Source organism: Podarcis pityusensis (genome assembly GCF_964106645.2).
Source record: "Podarcis pityusensis genome assembly, chromosome: 6".
Lineage (NCBI taxonomy): Eukaryota > Metazoa > Chordata > Lepidosauria > Squamata > Lacertidae > Podarcis > Podarcis pityusensis.
The window spans coordinates 83759831-83778220 of NC_138030.1; the positions used below are offsets into that span (position 1 = coordinate 83759831).

An 18390-nucleotide genomic window follows, 5' to 3' on the forward strand; every position below is an offset into this window, starting at 1 on the left:
ACAACTGATCACTTTAAATTTCTCGCCTCCCCAAAGCTGCCTGGTTCACAGTTGCAATTGCAAAGCCATTTGATTTTTCTTGGGGGGTAAAAGTGTGGCCAAGGTGGCTGTTGTTGTTTTAAAACAAGGACAACCACGCCCTGATTTCCCTACAAAAAACACACACACCCATGTGGGGGGGTTTTGTAGGCGGACGGCACAGCTATAGGGGAACACGGAACGAGTAAATATTGCGCGCGTTCTCTCCCGCGTCGGAGCCGCTTCTCAGCTCCAGCAGCACCAGCGAACACCCAAGAGACGCCTGCATTGCAGAGGGTTGGACTACATGGCCCTCTTGGTCCCTTCCAATTCTACAAGGCCCCTCGCGATGCTCCGAAGAGGGTTCAGAGCCCCGGGAAAAGACTCCCTGCGGCCCTGACTCTTCCGCACACACCCTTTCTTCCTCGGCGGGCACAGGAAGGAGTCGGGTCCCGAGGAGAAGGCTCTCCTTCCACACCTTCAAGCCACCCGCTTGAAAATGCACCCCCCTCCTCCCCGGGACAGCTCTGCTCCCTGTCGCTCTAAGCAAGAAGCTGTGTCTTCCGAGAGGAGTCTCCCCACTCATTCGGTCCCGATTTCCACGCCACATCGGATGGCAGCGGGAGAGAGTAGAAGCCCGCCCTTGTGGCAGGGAGCAAAGAACCAAAGCGGAGGAGTTGAGGAACTTGAACCTGCATCCCTCCTGTTAGCTAGGGGTGATGGGGGTTGTAGTTCAACGACGGCTGGGGAGTCAGGGTTGAGAAACATTGGAACCCGTTGGTACCCAGCCTGGTGAAATCCCGCAGGCTGCCCTTCCCAAGGACAATCCGGGCCTGGCTCGTTTTACGGAGGACCCTCGGGGAAGGATGAGTTGCTGTTTCGCCCCTTTTAGCCGCGACGCTGTACTTAAAAGGCTACCGGGCTGAGCGCGCTTCCTTGGAAGTCAGTCCCAGAAGCGCACTGACTTCCTAGGGGTTAGACCCAAAAGAGGGCGAGAGGGCGCGACATGGGAGAAATCTGAATTTAAGCTCGCCTGCAGCCAGACCCCGAGGCAGCCCTTTGGCTGGGCAGCTCCACGCCATGAGCAGGGAACTCGGGGCCAAGGCCATTGCCCGTTGGAGAGCGCGTCCCAAATGCTAGCCAAGGTCTGCGCCCTTTCCGCGACAGAAGCGTTATTTCCCCGGGTAGGATGATGCAGCTCCAGGTCCTGCCCTCAGCGCTTTTCTCTTTCTCAGCAGTCCTGTGCACGCACTCGCGGGATTTCTTTAGCTCTTCCGGCAACTTCTGGCGTGAAAGGAGCGGGGCAGGCGAGGGAGGTTTGGCTACGGATGGAGCCAAGCAGGAACCCCGCAGCTTCAATGGCTTGCTGGTGCGGCGACCGATGAAAGGCAGGCCGACTCGGAAGTCCGTCCCGCTGTATCCAAATGGGATTTGTTTTCAAGGAAGTGGATACATGACTCGTCGGGCCTAAACTGCAAAGGAATAGATCCGGGCTTCCTCGGAAGGTGCTTAGAACCTGGGCGAAATGCTATAGAAACCGGTTAGAGCTAGCAAGTTTTTACTTCTGCGCTGAGCGTGGGCTCCCAATAGCCCGAGATAAAGTGGTTTGGAGAGGTCAACTAGCAACTCCAGTCCGATGCAGAAAACCCTTAACGCATCCATGGGCGTAGACAGAATTGGGGGGCAGGCTTTTGTTAGGGGGGGCAGAACCTCAGATTTGTATTGATTTTTATTGATTAAGGGGGCAGCTGCCCCCTGCCCCCCCCCCTTTGCTACGCCCATGAACGCATCTTTCCTCCTCGACAAGCTGCATTTGAAAAAGGGGAGACTTAACTTCTGAGTCCGTGTTTCAAGGCTGCGCTCCCAAAGCAGTCTTAATCGGATGATGTCCTTTGACTTGAGTGATTGAGGGCGCTCTTCGATCGTGATTCCGATCCACGACGTATTTACTCACCAGTAAACCTAACCGACTTGCTCCTAGCCCTAAACCGCTGTAAGTTAGACTGGCTATAAACTGATGGTCCCGAAAAGTTTCGGGACGATTTTGATACTTGAGGAATTCTGATCAAATATGAGCCAATATGTCTTGGATCGGAATCGAAGAGAGCGAGGCGATCCTAAATCCAGTGAATAACATCGGAATGCGTCTGAATTGGGATGCCAGCTTGCTGCGGCCCTGTTTTTCTTGTATTAGACTGGAATAGCTCGTTTGATTTCCTAGGCAGAGTGAGAGTCTGGGTCCGAAGGAAACTGGCTGTTTTTCGCCCTGCGTGAATTCTCCATAGGCCGGCGGAGACCGGGGGTGGGAAGTGGGGCGGGTTCTACAGCGTCGATCCTCGCTCGGCTCCTACAGTTCGCAATCTGGAGCGAATTATTTCAAGTGAAGCTGGACTCCTAAATAATCAGGCTTCGGGTAGCAGCTCGAAGCAAAGTCCAAAAGCTTTTAGTAAAAAAAACTTCGGGGAAATTGCATGAGATGCAACAGACAGCAACAAACCAAACAAACAAACAACGGGCACACTCCAGTCCAAGCCGAGCAATTGTGAGTCCCATTGCCTCCATTGCAATGAATGAGACGGGAAGCCTTTGAAAGCCGGCTGGATCTCGCAGACCAAGTCACCCACATCCCTAGGAACGGGCTGCAACCTCCAGCCTATGGGGAGTCAGGCCCCGTCGGAAGGATGGAGGAGAAAAGGTGCACCTGAGAATCTGTACCTGGTGCAAAGCAAAGGGGGTTCAGTTAAGTTCTGTGGGACTTGCTTCGGAGTAAGCCTGCCTAGCACGCCTCCCTACAGAGCCCCTGGGTGTGGCTGGCCCAACATTTGTTCCCAGACTGGCCCAGCAATCTTTCCCCAAGACTCATTCCTGGAGACAGACTTAAGCAGTTGCTGTTGTTATTTATCGATCCCAATATTAGAAAATTCTGCAAGGGCCTCTTTCTTTCGGAAAGATGCACAACCTGCTACCTCCCCCTCCCCGCGCGCCCCCCACAACAGATGAGGAGGGGAGCCTGGGTCTCGGCTGTACCACTTCAAACTTCAGGAGGGCCCCCACGTGACTGACTGTTCCTCTTTTATAAAATAACTTACCATCCCTAGAGAACTAGGAGGATTCCCTGCGGAAGGAGTATTCAGTCCGGTGGCATTCTGAAGCCCGACACAGTTTAACTATTGTTTGTGAGAATTAGGCCTTGGGTTTTGTGGTGTTTAAACGTGTTTGACCAGTGAGGGACCGAAGGATAAAAGGAGCTTAATGCAGAAGGATTCCTAGATGACGCTACTTTCAGTTATCTTTAAAACGAGTGTCTGTATTTAGCTTAAAATAAACCAGACTTCCAAGTATCTTCTTGGCTCAGATACCGGCATCACCGCCTCGTTCTTCTGCAGTTATGGAAGGATCCATAACTTCCAGAGCTAACTCTTCCAACCAGGGGGTGGGGGAACTGAAAAGCATTTATACTATTATATTGTGCATTTTATACAGACGTCCTTAAAACGCACACACACAAGAGAAATCTGTGCTCTTTCTGAACTGAAAATAATCCCAGCAGTGACGCTGGTAAGATTGGAACAACCTGGACTGCGGAAAATTAAAATCCAAATCGCAGAAACCTCTCCGGGAGGCAAGACGCCGGTTGGGGATTGTGGTGCTCGCAGTTTTGCTTGCGTGCGCGTCTCTGTATTGGAAAGTCGCTTAGAGAATTAGACGCGAGGGCGAGAGGCTTTGATCGACGGACGGCTCAACAACCCACGCCTGCTTTCTCAGAAGCCGATGCTGACATCAACAGGACCTCTTCTCAAAAAAGTGTCCGCAGGATTTCAGCTCTCGAGCAGGTCTAGGGAGTTCTCCTGCGTAAGTAAGCCCCGTGGAAACCGCGCGGATCTGTCCTGCTGTTCGTTTCAACGAGACTCGCGCAGCGGAACTTTTTGGTGGATCCTGCGCGGAGCAGCGACGCTTTTTCCCCTGCTACCCTATGATGGCAGCAGAGATGCTCGCAGAGATACACCACTAGATACAGCTCAACCGGAGGCCCGCCAGCTCTCGGGACCCGCTTCCCGGTCTCTGGCAGTGCTCGCTCCCTTTGCCCGACGCATCTCATTAACCCGGGCATCCGAAGACGACCCGCCTCAACCGCACGTGTTGACCTTCCCTGCTCTTTACACAAAATGTAGTAAAAGGAGGCGGTGGGGATTCTAATTTGCACCGACAATTCGTCTACGGGAGGCTGATAATATGAATTAAACTGTTCTGGATTAGTGGGTCCGGAACAAAGCCGAGTAGGACCGATTCGATAAATGTTAAGCTTGGTTCCGGGTGTGATGCGACCATGCCTTGACTACTGGCACAGATCTTCCCCTGCATTAACATACATTATTCCTCCGCCGTGTGTTTTACTTTGCTTATTATTTTGCCCATGTTTATCTTTGCACATGACTTTCAGAAACCTAGGGCCCACGGGGTGGTTGCTGTTTTTTAAAGCGCTGGGTGTGTTTCGAAGGCGCCTAAGTCTTCTAAACTAGCCCCCTTGAACGGGGCTATTTCACACCCGTCCTAGTTCCCCACGCCGGCTTACTCTCCGGGAAGGCGAGGGCGGACCCTTCAGAAAAGACCAGTCCAAGTCTCGGCGACTCGCAAGTCGAGAGCCTGGGCAGGAGGAAGCCGCTGCTTCGCGGCGCGCCACTTACCGTCCTGCTGCTGCGTGTCGCTGCCGCTGGTCAGGCCCGGCGATTCCAGGAGGCTGCGGCCGCTTTCCCCGACGCCCTCGTCGGTCTGCGCTGCCACCAAGTCTCCGGCTTCCTCCAGATCCAACAGGTGGCTGACAGAGAAGTTCTTTTTCGCCTGGAGGCTGTCGAGGTTCCCGGGGCTCTCCAGACGCGTGGGCAGGACGGCCGGTTGCCTCTCCAGGACGTGCACGTAGCTGGAAGTCATGGCTTTGGGCCCCCAGGCCAGGGACGGGGTGGGGTGGGGTGGGGAGAGGAAGGGAGCCAAGGAAGAAGAGCAGAGCCTGAAGGGGGTCCCCGCCTAAGCACGTTCCCCCAAACCCCGCAGCAGCTGCCGCCTGTTCTCCGAAGTGCCGTCGAGTAAAACTCCAGAAGGGAAAATCCACACCCAGCGCGCAAAGAGGCCCAAACCCGGGAGGCGGCAGAACGTGGCCGGGGATCCAAAGGGTGCCTTCTCTTGCTGAATCGCAGGGCGCCTCCAATGGGACTGCCGGTGGCTCTCGCGATCCTCCCGCGTCTCCCTGACTGGGCGCGCTCCTTCGACGGCGCGCTTAGCAGTGAAGGCGGGCCGTCGGGAGGGGCTGAGGTCTTGCAGATGGAGTGCTCCGACCGGCCGACAGACGGACGCAGGAGCGCCACTCCAGATCCCCTCTCTCTCTGCTGCCTGCCTGGGGAAGGAAGGGGAGGAGGAGGAGGCTGGTTGGGGAGCTCGAGCGGGTTTCTTTTTCGCTTGCTGCGCACCCGCCCCTCCCTCTCCCGATCGAGCGGCTCTCTGGCACTTCAAAAGGCTCAGCCTGGCATGTGGGTGGGTGGGGCTGGGGGAGCTGGAGGGACCCTGGGGAGGGCAGACCCAGACTTAATAGGAGCCTCTAATTACGTGGCAAAGGCTTTGTGCTGTTTCTGACGTTTTACAGACCTCCTTCCTCCACCCACCCCGGGCAGGCTCTCTCTCTCTCCCCCCCCCCCCCCACTTTCCCCTACCAATCCAGACTCACCAAACCCACACTCGGATTTAGAGACCCACTTCCCCACCCGCTTGCAAGCATCTGATCCCAGAGAGCGCACGCGAGAGGCTTTTTCTTCAATAAAGATTGAAGCTTTGCGCGCGCGCCCCTCCAAACGTCGGGTCGAAAGTTGGGAAGCCCAGGCGGACGCAGGCGGTGACTCCCAACACGGTCTGCTTATTTGTTTTTCCAATTAACTGCTGCGGATTAGTTTAAGGTCCTGCTGGAGAATCTCATTTGCATGGGGGGGAGGTTGCAGAAGCACTTTAGGAAACGGGGCATCAGCTCAGCTTCTGCTGAAGGTTACAAAAAAAAAAAAAAGTTTACTGCAGTTGCAACAGTTTTGGCTCAGACGCGCACATCATATGTATTATTCCTATTGCTGTGCATCAATTTGAATAAAACATGGCTGATTAAGCTCTCTGTCCATCACTTGGTCACTCAGCAATCGATGAATGAACCAGCTCCAAGGGACGATCTTGTGCTCGTTAGGAAAGCTTTATGGTGGGATTGTTGCACCCGCAATGGTTCATTGACATATGCAAGCCTCACTAGACGATGATGAACCTACATCCACGAGCCAGGTCTTGTGTTTGTTTGCTTTCCATATTTTCTTCTTGCTGCTTCCATATTTCAGCATGCACATATTTCAACAGTTACATAACGCAGACAATAAAATTCAGTATTTTTATTTATGCTGGGTTTATGATTTAGATGGGGGGGGGGGCTGGTGTCAGAGAGAGAAGGGTAGCCACACTACAGCTCCTGTGCTTCTCCAAAGGGTTGACCAAGAGTGGATGCAGTCTTTGGGATCAGAAAGAGGTAGCCGCCTCCAAATTAAGAGAATCAGCATGAGCATTTTAAAGCCCTGTAAATATCAGTGGGAGGGTGAAGTGTGCTTTAAATCTCCCATGGAAACCAATTGGACATCACCATTCTTAACCATTGCTGGATCAACCATAAAAAAACCCTATTTTTCTGTCCACCTAGAAAGCTAAGAGGCAATGGACAACCTATTTAAGGCTTGTTGTTTCCAGTATGAGAAAGTGAAGAAAATGGTTAACTCGGGCTTCCTCAATCTCGGCCCTCCAGGTGTTTTTGGCCTATAACACCCATGATCCCTAGCTAGCAGGACCAGTGCTCAGGGATGATGGGAATTGTAGTCTCAAAACATCTGGAGGGCCAAGGTTGAGGAAGCCTGGTTTAACTCTTCCATTAGAATCAATGGAAGTAAAAATCTCCCAACTTTGGCTGGATCATAAGCTGATGCGAGATACCATTTCAGGCACTGTGATTTCCTAGCTGTTTGACTTCACCTCCAGAGGCACACTCCATTGTCTGCAGACATCCATGTGTGGTGTGTGTGAATTTTCTCTCACTGCTTTGAACATGTACAATGTATAAATGCAAACATACATCGTGCATGCACCTTACACAATACAACATTGGATGATGGCTTGCTTAGTACTTCTTCCTTCTCAGGAGACCTTCAGAGTGAAAACTTGGGAAGGTTTGCTCAGGAGTGAGGAGCAGATGGCCCTTCAGATGTTGTTGTATTCATCAGCCCCACTCAGTGTCGCCAAAGGCCAGGGGCGGCAGGGATGTAGTTAACCACTCCTGATCTAGACCATGGGTAGGCAAACTAAGGCCCAGGGGTCGGATCCGGCCCAATCGCCTTCTAAATCTGGCCTGTGGATGGTCCAGGAATCAGCATGTTTTTACATGAATAGAATGTGTCCTTTTATTTAAAATGCATCTCTGGGTTATTTGTGGGGCCTGCCTGGTGTTTTGACATGAGTAGAATATGTGCTTTTATTAAAAATGCATCTCTGGGTTATTTGTGGTTCATCCCCCCCAAAAATATAGTCCGGCCCCCCACAAGGTCTGAGGGACAGTGGACCGGCCCCCTGCTGAAAAAGTTTGCTGACCCCTGATAGACATTTGCCCAAAGCCATTCCAAGAGGGATGTGCTCAACCTCAGTAATACAAGCTAAAAGAAGTCGCTAAAACAAAAACAAAGACATTTGCAAAGTTTGAGGAAACTGTTTATCAAAGAAAACTTCATAAATGAGACACATTTTCTGCTGTGGAAATCCAAAAGTTGGGAACGTCACAGTCCTTTCCATCACAGAGATGTCTGTTCCTCCCATGATGTCTGACTGGGCCATCATAAATGTAACACCACAGGCAGGGAGAACTTGACATTTCAGCTTCCAGCACTTCAAACTCCTCTTGCACGTTTAACTGCCAGTTATCACCTGAATGACAAAGGTGAATGTTTCCATTGGGTTACATTTTACATTTTAAGGTTTGAACACTTTTTAGTGCGGATGAAGAAAATGTTCCATTTAACATTTGTTAAAAAACCCGAGGCATTTTTGTTGGGGATTGTAGGGAAAGACCTGCCCAAAAAATTGAAAAACATTTTCATGTATGCGACAACGGCCACAAGAGTTCTGGTTGCACAAGGATGGAAGACTGAAGAAACCCAAACTAAAGAATCCTGGCAAGAAAAATTGATGGACTATGCAGAACTGGCAAAACTGACATATAAGCTATGGGACAAGGATAACTGTGACTTTAAGGATGAAAGGGAACCTTTCACAAAGTATCTGAAGATGCAACAAAGCGAACTGGACTCCTTGGCAGGTTTTGAATAAACATTCACAATTTTTTTACTGATAATAATCAGCTAAACAGTTTGAGGATCTATACAACTTTGTAACATGCGGAAAACAGCATTACTGGAGAAACCAGAGTGGAACTGAGGGAAGTCGGGTTGGGTTCTGTGGGGGGGAGGGGGGAGGGAGGAAAAATGGGGGAGGGGGAATAAGGATATGTTTTTGGATAATACGGTATGTCTTGTTATAACTTTGAATAATTTTTTTTTTTTAAAAAAAGAACACTTTTTAGTGCGGCTGAAAAAGTTTGCGTGAATTGTCCCATAACCTCGCTGGAGAGAAAAGAGTGGAGGTGAAGCAGGCAAAACATGAAGCCCTTGTTCACAAGACCCGTGTGCCTCTCTGAGCGGGGGGGGGGGGAATAACAGGACTGAAGCGGGGGTGGGGGTGGGGCTGAGTGTGGTGCAGGGGTCAGCCGACAGCAGGGAAGGAGAAGGGCCCCTGGGGTTCAGTGACAGGAGCCAGCCTGGGCTCCAAGCTGCCACAGACAGGCCAGAATTTCCACACACCCTCCGTTAGGGAAAAGAACATCTGATGCCATCAAAGGGCCCGTGCAGATTGAAACCAGATGTGCTTCCCCCGGTTCTTGCCATGCATTTAATTAAGGAGCTGGGACTTGGGAGGAGGCCGTTTTATCCTGACTTCTCCTTCTCTCACACACAAGCAGCTGTGCGGGATGGTGCCAGGGTATTTTGCCATGCTGGAGACAAAAGTTCTGGAGACCAAGCAAAAGCAAGAGCCTTGTCTGCCAGAGTGTTCGGCAGAAGAATGTTCTTGCAGACAGGCCCGCCCATTCAGCCCTGCACCCTCTGACCATGCCCCTTCTTTGAAAACATCAACCCAACCCAGAAAAGTAGGAGATAAACATACTTCTGGGTGTGCATGGGGTGTCTTGTCCTCGCGCCTCCACACATAGCAGTCAAACAAAAGCTTCTTTCCAGAGCAGATGCAGAGCTTTCCACACAACTGGTTAAGGGTGTGTGTAGAATGTCAGAGCATGCTTGCTTGATCAGACTGGTGGTCCATCCAGCAAGGATCATCCTAGTTCATGCTCCTTAATTTGTAAAGGTAAAGGGACCCCTGACCATTAGGTCCAGTCGTGGCCAACTCTGGGGTTGCGGCGCTCATCTTGCTATACTGGTCGAGGGAGCCGGCGTACAGCTTCCAGGTCATGTGGCCAGCATGACTAAGCCACTTCTGGTGAACCAGAGCAGCACATGGAAACGCCGTTTACCTTCCCGCCTGAGTCGCACCTATTTATCTACTTGCACTTTGACGTGCTTTCGAACTGCTAGGTTGGCAGGAGCAGGGACCGAGCAACAGGAGCTCACCCTGTCGCCAGGATTCGAACCGCCAACCTTCTGATCGGCAAGTCCTAGGCTCTGTGGTTTAACCCACAGCGCCACCTGTGTCCCCTTTAATTTGTATCTTCTCCTTGTTGCTGGATTAGGTGGGGCTTGGTATGGTCCCACAAGGCCCTTATTGTGTTCTTAAACATCCAAGTGTCATCAAGATCACTTAACACGGGTTCAGTCTGAGGAGAAGAGTGACTGATCATCTGTCCAACCATTCAGGAAGTTTCTGGACTGATTCCTGTCTCTTGTCCTAAAATCCAAGCCTTACCCATTCCGCCTGCAACATGGGGGTGATAATCACATTAACCTACCTGAGAGTGTTTCTGTAAGGAGTACAGCGAAATAATGCATGCTGGCAATTCAAAATTGTTATATAAAATGCTAAGTGTTTCTAATCTGCCATAAGAGCCATCAATGGCTTGGGGCCAGTTTACTTTGCCACAGGCAACCCCTCTTTGAATATTTTGATCTGTGGATCTATTGCTTCTATAAATGCCACATCATGTTGACTCTAGGTTTTCAAGGAGTTGATCTTTTAGTGTGGTAGGATACGTCCTTTGGAACTCCCTGCCAATTGACATTAGAAAAGTGCTCTCATTACGTTTTAGATGACTGCTGAAAACTTGTTTTATTCCAGCAAGCTTACCCAGGCATTTAGTTTGCTGTATTTTTTTGAAATGTTTTGCTGTTTCCATATGTGGTTTAAAGATAATTATTTGATGTATATTCGTTTTTTAAAGAGTTTTGTGGATTTCAGCTTGTGTTTTATCTACAATTTTTTAATGTGCATTGCGTGGAGAACTCTTTGACTGGCTTCTAAATCTTCTAAATCTAAATCTTCTACATCTAAATAGAGAGAGCAATCCCAGGCATTTGCTATTGCTTTGTACATTTCCAACCACACGGCCCTTCACTTTGGCAACTTTCTTTTAAAGAAATTAACTTATGCCTCCCGTGACCCGCATTCTGAGAACTGCCAGAATGTTATAAGAGACTATTATCTCACACCAGCGCCCTGACTGTTCTTGTTCGTTGCCATCCCTGGGTGCCAAAGACACAAACACAGCAGACTCCTGGCACTCTATGCCAACCCTTACCTTTTTAAAGGTATGAGCAGGGCACTGGCACACAGTTCCATAAGCCCTTCAAAAGGATGTGTGCACATATAAACAGACACAGGTAAATGTACAGAGAGAGGCCTGGACTCATAAACACAGACATGACGGATGTGTCTTTGCACATTACATTCAAGATAAGGATAACCATAGCTAGATCAAGGGAAACCTGGAGGTTTCTGCCACAATCGGGGGTGACTCACACATTACTGGTAGCCATGCAAGAGCTTTTTCCTGCAACGTACCAATTCTATTTGGGCCAAGGGCTTTCCTTGGAATATACCATTTTAGACTGTAGGTGAGGTTTGTGCAATTGAAGTCTTGCCCACAAACATCTAAGCTCCTGAAACCAGTGCATTCAGAAGAAGGCTAAGCTAGCACCCTTCCTCCTGGTACCCTGGATTTTCAAAGCATGGAGTATTTGATGTGCCACAGCATTTAATCATTTGATTCTTCTCAAAGCTGGTTTAAGGGATGCGGGTGGCACTCTGGTCTAAACCACAGAGCCTAGGGCTTGCTGATCGGAAGGTCAGAGGTTCGAATCCCCACGACGGGGTGAGCTCCCGTTGCTCGGTCCCTGCTCCTGCCAACCAAAGCACGTCAAAGTGCAAGTAGATAAATAGGTACCGCTCCGGCAGAAAGGTAAATGGTGTTTCCGTGCGCTGCTCTGGTTCGCCAGAAGCAGCTTAGTCATGCTGGCCACATGACCCAGAAAAACTGACTGTGGACAAACACCAGCTCCTTCGGTTAGTAAAATGAGATGAGCGCCCCAACCCCGGTGTCATCCGCAACTGGACTTAATGGTCAGGGGTCCTTTACCTTTACCTTTAAAGATGGTTTAACCACAAGGTGGCCACTTAGGGCAGCTCAATTCTAGGGGTGGCAAAATTAGAAGGGCAGAACAATTCAAAAGGCACCCCCAAAATTTTACCTCCTCAAAGGCCTCTCCCCACTCATCACTCCTGTGCAATGTATCCTGCATTTGTCACATGTGCCTTCCTCATTTCCTCAGCTTCAACTTTATTTGCAAAGAGCTACAAAAAGCAGCAAAAAATGTTTGTATACTGAGGCCAGGAATCAATGCCCTCACTCTAAGTCGACTTCATGATTTCATCATGGAACCAAGGCATCATGGCTATGACTTGAGTTGTGATTGGCTGGGATTGCTCACTGGGGAAAAGGAAGTCTGAAAGCCTTCTGCAGCCAATCAGAATTCGCGGAAGCCTTTTTGGATGTTCGGGTTCCCAAAGAATGTTCACAAACCAGAACAACCACTTCCGGATTTGTGGCGTTTAAGAGCCAAAACATCCGAGTTCCAGGACATTTGACTTCCAAGGTACAACTGTATTTGGTACAGCTCCATAAAATTCTATATTCCCCACAGTTGATAGAACTGCTTACTCTAATTGTTTCACATTATTATTATTCCTCCAGAGCAGACCCTATCAACATGATCACATGTGAACAATCTACTGCATTTACATTTTAAACATGTAGAGCCAAGCATGTGTTTACACGGAAATAAGGCAAGGCTCCCACCAAGGCTAATGCAGACTTCTTCCATCTTGCCCTTATTTGAAGGTTCTTTGGGGCTTAGGTAGCCTACATTAACTTTCCACTGTAAATTCAACTTTAAAAAAAACACACACGGAAAATCCAAACATCTTGATATCATCTAGAAATGCCACAAGCAGTTTAGAATTAGGCTTTAGAGCACTGAATACCTCAGGCAGCTTTAGGGTGAGCAGACCATCAGAGTCCAATCAAGTCTGCAACAGGGCAGCAACTTGAAACCAAAGTTTATTCTCTCTCTCCAAAACATTAAAAACTCATGTTTGAGTTCATGTCTCATGCAGTCATGTCAGTTTTAGCATTCAGCACTCACTGCATCTTATTACAAGACTGATTGAGAACATGAGAGTAAGTCGGCAATGTTAATTAAAATATTGCTTTTGGAAGAGGTATTCAAAGATTGGTATACGGAGGGTTGTTCCAGACAAAGAGGTTATGTATTCTGGACCCAGGCTAATACGGGTGGTTCTGCACTAGACTTTTCTCTATCTTACTTATTTCTCAGAATCGACAGGACCCAATTCCCAACTTGTTGCCTTCTCATGGTTACCCCCTCTTTATTTTGGGTCTTTTTTGATCTGATTTATGTCAGTAGTTATCTCTGGTGCAATCGTGGCATGAGCTTTGTCAGGTTTGGGGGAAGGATTGTAGCTCAGAGGTGGTATGTCTGCTCTGTGTGGAGCAGGTTTTGTCCCTGGTTTCTCCACATAGGGCTGGGAAAGAGTCTGGCCTGAAACTCTGGAGACCTATTACCAGTTACAAGTTGAGAATAGTGAGGCAGATGTACCTCAGTACAGTCATACCTTGGGTTACAGATACTTCAGGTTGCGTTGTTTCAGGTTACGGACGCGCCGAAACCCGGAAGTACCGGAACAGGTTCCTTCCTGGTTTCGGGGGTCGTACATGCGCAGAAGCACTAAATCGTGCTTTGCGCATGCGCAGACGCAGCACTGTGGGTTGCGAACGCTGCGGGTTGCGAATGTGCATCCCGCATGGATCACGTTCGCAACCCGAGCGTCCACTGTGTATATATATATATATATATATATATATATATATATATATTTCATTCATTATAAAAGCTGCTTCCTATGTCACTGTTTTGGCAACTTCACACTATTGTCACTTGCCAGGTGTGATTCTGTCATTCAGCCGCTGGCCTCAAGAAACCACAGAAAGCCCTCTTGCTCCCCTCCCATTAACCAAAACCTGAAATAGTGCTGTTCCATGGATTAGGCAGCCTTTGTGATATTTGGCATCAGCCATACGGACAGTCAGGGATCATTCCAGCATGGACACTGTGTGACTTGTGGGGACTGGATCTGAACATGGCTAGATTATAATGTTCGACATTGGAATTTGAACATTGGAACATTGGAACATGGCTAGATTATAATGTTCGACATTGGAATTTGCTGCCAAGGAGTGTGGTGGAGTCTCCTTCTTTGGAGGTCTTTAAGCAGAGGCTTGACAACCATATGTCAGGAGTGCTCTGATAGTGTTTCCTGCTTGGCAGGGGGTTGGACTCGATGGCCCTTGTGGTCTCTTCCAACTCTATGATTCTATGATTCTATGATAATGGAACAACTGGAGCACTGGTACCAGGACCCATGCTGGCAACAGGTCCCAGACTCTATCGTTTCAATAAGTCAGTTTATTAGCCTCCTTTAAAGAAAGTTAGGAAGCAAAATGTGCAGGCAGGTAAGCTCAGAGGTTTGTGTGTTGTTTTTGTAGCCCGCAAAAGCTCATGCCATAATGAAAGTGCTGGTCTTTAAGATGCCATAAGATTAATTTTGTGGTTCTTTGTTTCATTTGGTTCCTTCTGGGAGGAAGGAGGCTCTGTTTTGGGAACTGCACCAGGGCCCACAACCACCTTAACCAGACCTTGGATATGACGAATTCATTACCTGGCAAACACCCAGATGCTTCTCCACTCCTCTCCACAAGCCTTTAGACAGTGAGATGCTATTCTGTGGGTTACGAGGAAGAACCATATTCCAAATTAGCATTTCCTCTTCCAGCTCATCTGCTCTTTAACATAGTCCTCCCTGCCTGGGAACTGAACAGTCTCAGACTCTGCACAGCAAAAGCCCGGAGTTTGGCTGAAGCAGTAGTTAAAACAACTTTTATAACCAGCCAGTGCAAGGAAAGCTCTTTGGGGTCATCTTGAAACTTTAATCAGTGCCAGGGGTCATTGGATAGCACTTCTAGACAGGAGACAGGGGCAGTCAGGAGGGAGAATAAGTAAATAAATAAATAAATACACATTAACTCCTTCCTTTTTTTAAAGTATCAATATTTTTTCATCCCTTTTAAAAGGAGGAATCAGTGTTTTGAATCCGAAATACTAAAACAGACATAATTGCCCATCGGAAATAACAGATCTCCTGCTAAGTTTGCAACAAATATTTTTTTTTTGAAAAAACAAACAAACCCATTGACCATTCTCCCCACACCCACCCACCCTTCTCTGCAGTCTGAGACAAAACTTTGTCCTTCTGGCTGCACTTAGAATGGATATCAGATATCTCTAGCCCTGAAGGGAGAAACCTTCCCCCCACAGCCTCTCTCCTTTACAAAAAAAAAAAAAAAAGCACCCAATAATCAGAACAGGGGCAGACAAATTGGCACCACTGATCTCCCCCTTCACCCCTGCAAAAGGGGGGCAGGGAGAGACTTCAATGTTTAGTCACAACTTACAAATATTTGGGGTATTATATTGCAGCAGGAAAAAGCACCGTAAGGTAACTCTTAAAAGCTCAGGCTCCACCTCATGGAAACCAAGTTTATGTGTTTCCATAAATCTCCCTAGTAAGTACCCATTAAAGTACCATTTAATTTAATTAAAATCTCATTGACTTCTAAACTCGTCTTTAATCTTTAAAAAGGAATTCTGTCATTTGCATACCCTTCACTCATTTAAGCATCTTTTTAAGTGCATGTTGTGTTGTTTTTTGGGGAGGGGGAAACTGTAATAAATGAGAATGTTTGGAATGGCTGTTATAGAATTTGCAGTTTGGACACTGGCTGTGCAAAACGTTGCATTTGTGAATTAAGTTATATGAATCCCACCCCACGCCAAAAAAAAAAGGTCAGCAGGAAAATCAGCATCAAGTCCAGAATTTATCTGGGCTAAAATATATTTATTTTTTTAAACACTTTCCCTGGACTACTGTTAAATGTTTTTCTTAAAATGGAAACATGAATCTACATGGGTTTTCAGAAAGCAATGGTTATGTCTCTTGCTACAGTGTATATGCATCCTTCTTCTTCTTTGGTGATCACTCATAGCTAAGTAAGATTGTCTCCCGTGAACATGGTCTCAGCAGAGTGTCCGTAAATGACTGTGGAGGCCAATTCCGGATCTACACGTCTTTCCACAGTGGAGACATAGGTTTCTGGGCAGGAGTTGATCATGGTGAGAGTTTGCCAAGTTTGCCTTTCTCTTAGCACGTTTCTCCCTTTTGTCCTGAGTTCGAGCGTCTTCAAAGCCCATGACACCTTTGGTAAAGGCTGTTCTCCAATTGCAGAGCTCACAGGCCAGTGTTTCCCAGTTGTCAGTGTTTATACTACATTTTGTTTTAGATTTTCCTTGAGAACGTCTTTCAACCTCTTTTTCCCGCCACCAGTATTTTGCTTTCCATTCTTAAGTTGGGAATAGGGTAGTTGCTTTGGAAGACGATAATCAGCCATCTGCACAACATGACCAGTCCAACAAAGTTGATGTTGAAAAATCATTGCTTCGACATTGGTGATCTTTGCTTATTCCAGTACACTGATATTAGTTCGCCTGTCTTCCCAAGTGATGTGTAAAAATTTTCAGAGGCACCGTTGATGGAATCTTACGAGGAGTTGGAGATGGCATCTGTAAGTGGTCCACATTTCACAAGCATACAGTAAGGTTGGTAGTACAATAGCTTTGTAAACAAGCATTTTGGTTTCCCCGTGAATGTCCCGGTCCTCAAACACTCTGCACTTCAACTGGGAGACAGCTGCACTCACAGAGCTCAGGTGATGCTGAATTTCAGCATCAGTGTCTGCCCTTGTGGATAGATAACTGCCCAGGTAGGAGAGGTGACCAACATTTTCCAGCGTTACACCATTGAGTTGGATTTGTGGCACTGCAGAGGGTTTGTTTTGTGCTTGTTGGTGCAGCACTTTGGTTTTTTGGATGTTGAGTGATAGACTAAGCTTTCCATAAGCATCTGAAAAGATATTTAGGATGGTTTGGAAGTCGTCCTCTGAGTGGGCACACACTACATTGTCATCAACATACTGAAGCTCCATGATGGAAGTTATGGTAACCTTACTCCTTGTTTTCAGCCTACCCAGATTAAAGAGCTTTCCATCTGTTTGATATATGATTTCTACCCCAGTGGGGAGTTTCCCTTCAACAATCTGTAGGATCATGGCAATGAAGATAAAAACTAGAGTTGGGGCAATAACACATCCCTGTTTAATGCTTGATTCCACTGTGAATGGTTCACTTTGAGAGCCATTGTTATCTGCGATTGTTGCCATCATATTATCATGGAGGAGCCGAAGGATGTTCACAAAATTATCTGGGCAGCTGATTTTCAGCAGGGCAGTGCAATTTACAGTGTCGAAGGCCTTAGTCAGGTCAATAAACACCATATATAGGGGTTGGTTTTTCTCCCTGCATTTTTCTTGAAGATGTTGAGTCGTGAAAATCATGTCCACTGTCCCCCTAAAAGGTCAAAAACCATTTTGGGATTCAGGAAGGGTATCCTAGGATATAGTTAGGAGATGGTTTGCTAAGATCTTTGCAATAATTTTGCCAGCCACAGCTAAGAAGAAGAAGAAGAGGAGGAGGAGTTTGGATTTGATATCCCGCCTTTCACTCCCTTTAAGGAGTCTCAAAGCGGCTAACATTCTCCTTTCCCTTCCTCCCCCACAACAAACACTCTGTGAGGTGAGTGGGGCTGAGAGACTTCAAAGAAGTGTGACTAGCCCAAGGTCACCCAGCAGCTGCATGTGGAGGAGCGGAGACGCGAACCCGGTTCCCCAGATTACGAGACTACTGCTCTTAACCACTACACCACACTGGCTCTCTCTAATAGAGAGATGCCTCGATAGTTTCCACAACCTGTTCTATCGCCTTTTTAAAAAAGATGGATAATTGTGGCACCCCCAAAGTCTGCTGGGAGGAGGAAAAGGGAGGGATATACCGTACGTAGATTTATTTGTGAAATAAGTAAACCCCACTGAATTCATTCAGTGAGGTTACAGCTGAAAATATACAGGACTGGCCTGTACATCTGATAAAATAATGTAACCAACTGCATTGCTGGTGATTCTAAGCATCAGAGTAAAACAGGACTGCATTCTTGTAAGGATTAATGAGATGATAGAGGTGAAACAATTGTATGAATATGGAGTATGGCAATTGTGCATGGCCCAGGGGCCACCTGTCAAAGGGGCTTCCCCTTAGCACGAGTAGATTTTTGAACAGAAGTCACAGACATGTCTTGCTTTGGTTTCAAAGTGCTAGAAAGCATAAGCTATTTTGAAGCATTTAGAAGAACAACAGTGCAGACTTTGGGTGCAGAATAAGCTTGATGTCTAAACCACTGAGCCTCTTGGGCTTGCCGATCAGAAGGTCGGCGGTTTGAATCCCCGTGACGGGGTGAGCTCCCATTGCTCGGTCCCTGCTCCTGCCAACCTAGCAGTTCAAAAGCACGTCAAAGTGCAAGTAGATAAATAGGTACCACTCCGGCAGGAAGGTAAACGGTGTTTTCATGTGCTGCTCTGGTTTTGCCAGAAGCGGCTAAGTCATGCTGGCCACATGACCCGGAAAAACTGTCTGCGGACAAACGTCGACTCCCTTGGCCAGTAAAATGAGATGGGCGCTGCAACCCCAGAGTCGCTTGCAACTGGACTTAACTGTCAGGGGTCCTTTACCT

General features: G+C 47.9%; 2 protein-coding genes across 7 annotated transcripts in view; both read right to left on the reverse strand.

The window, feature by feature from the left end:
• The window catches only part of PRRX1 (paired related homeobox 1), an 80971-nt gene extending 75443 nt beyond the window's left edge, over positions 1-5528 (reverse strand). For 2 of the 4 annotated variants that reach the window (XM_081012343.1, XM_081012344.1), the window contains exon 1: positions 4704-5526. In XM_081012343.1, the coding sequence (XP_080868469.1) occupies positions 4704-4947 (244 nt within the window). In that variant the 5' untranslated portion in view covers positions 4948-5526. Of the gene's footprint in view, positions 1-4703 lie in introns of all 4 variants that reach the window. The other 2 variants (XM_081012342.1, XM_081012345.1) reach the window with 2 other exon arrangements.
• Positions 5529-7766: 2238 nt separating this feature from the next.
• Positions 7767-18390, reverse strand: part of LOC308480621 (uncharacterized protein) — a 78423-nt gene continuing 67799 nt past the window's right edge. Inside the window, exons 4-6 of one of the 3 annotated variants that reach the window (XM_081012399.1) lie at positions 14374-14436; positions 11826-11928; positions 7767-8001 (exon numbers count right to left, since the gene is read on the reverse strand). In XM_081012399.1, the coding sequence (XP_080868525.1) occupies positions 11851-11928; positions 14374-14436 (141 nt within the window). In that variant the 3' untranslated portion in view covers positions 7767-8001; positions 11826-11850. The remainder of the gene's footprint in view (positions 8002-11825; positions 11929-14373; positions 14437-18390) is intronic. The other 2 variants (XR_013988131.1, XM_081012398.1) reach the window with 2 other exon arrangements.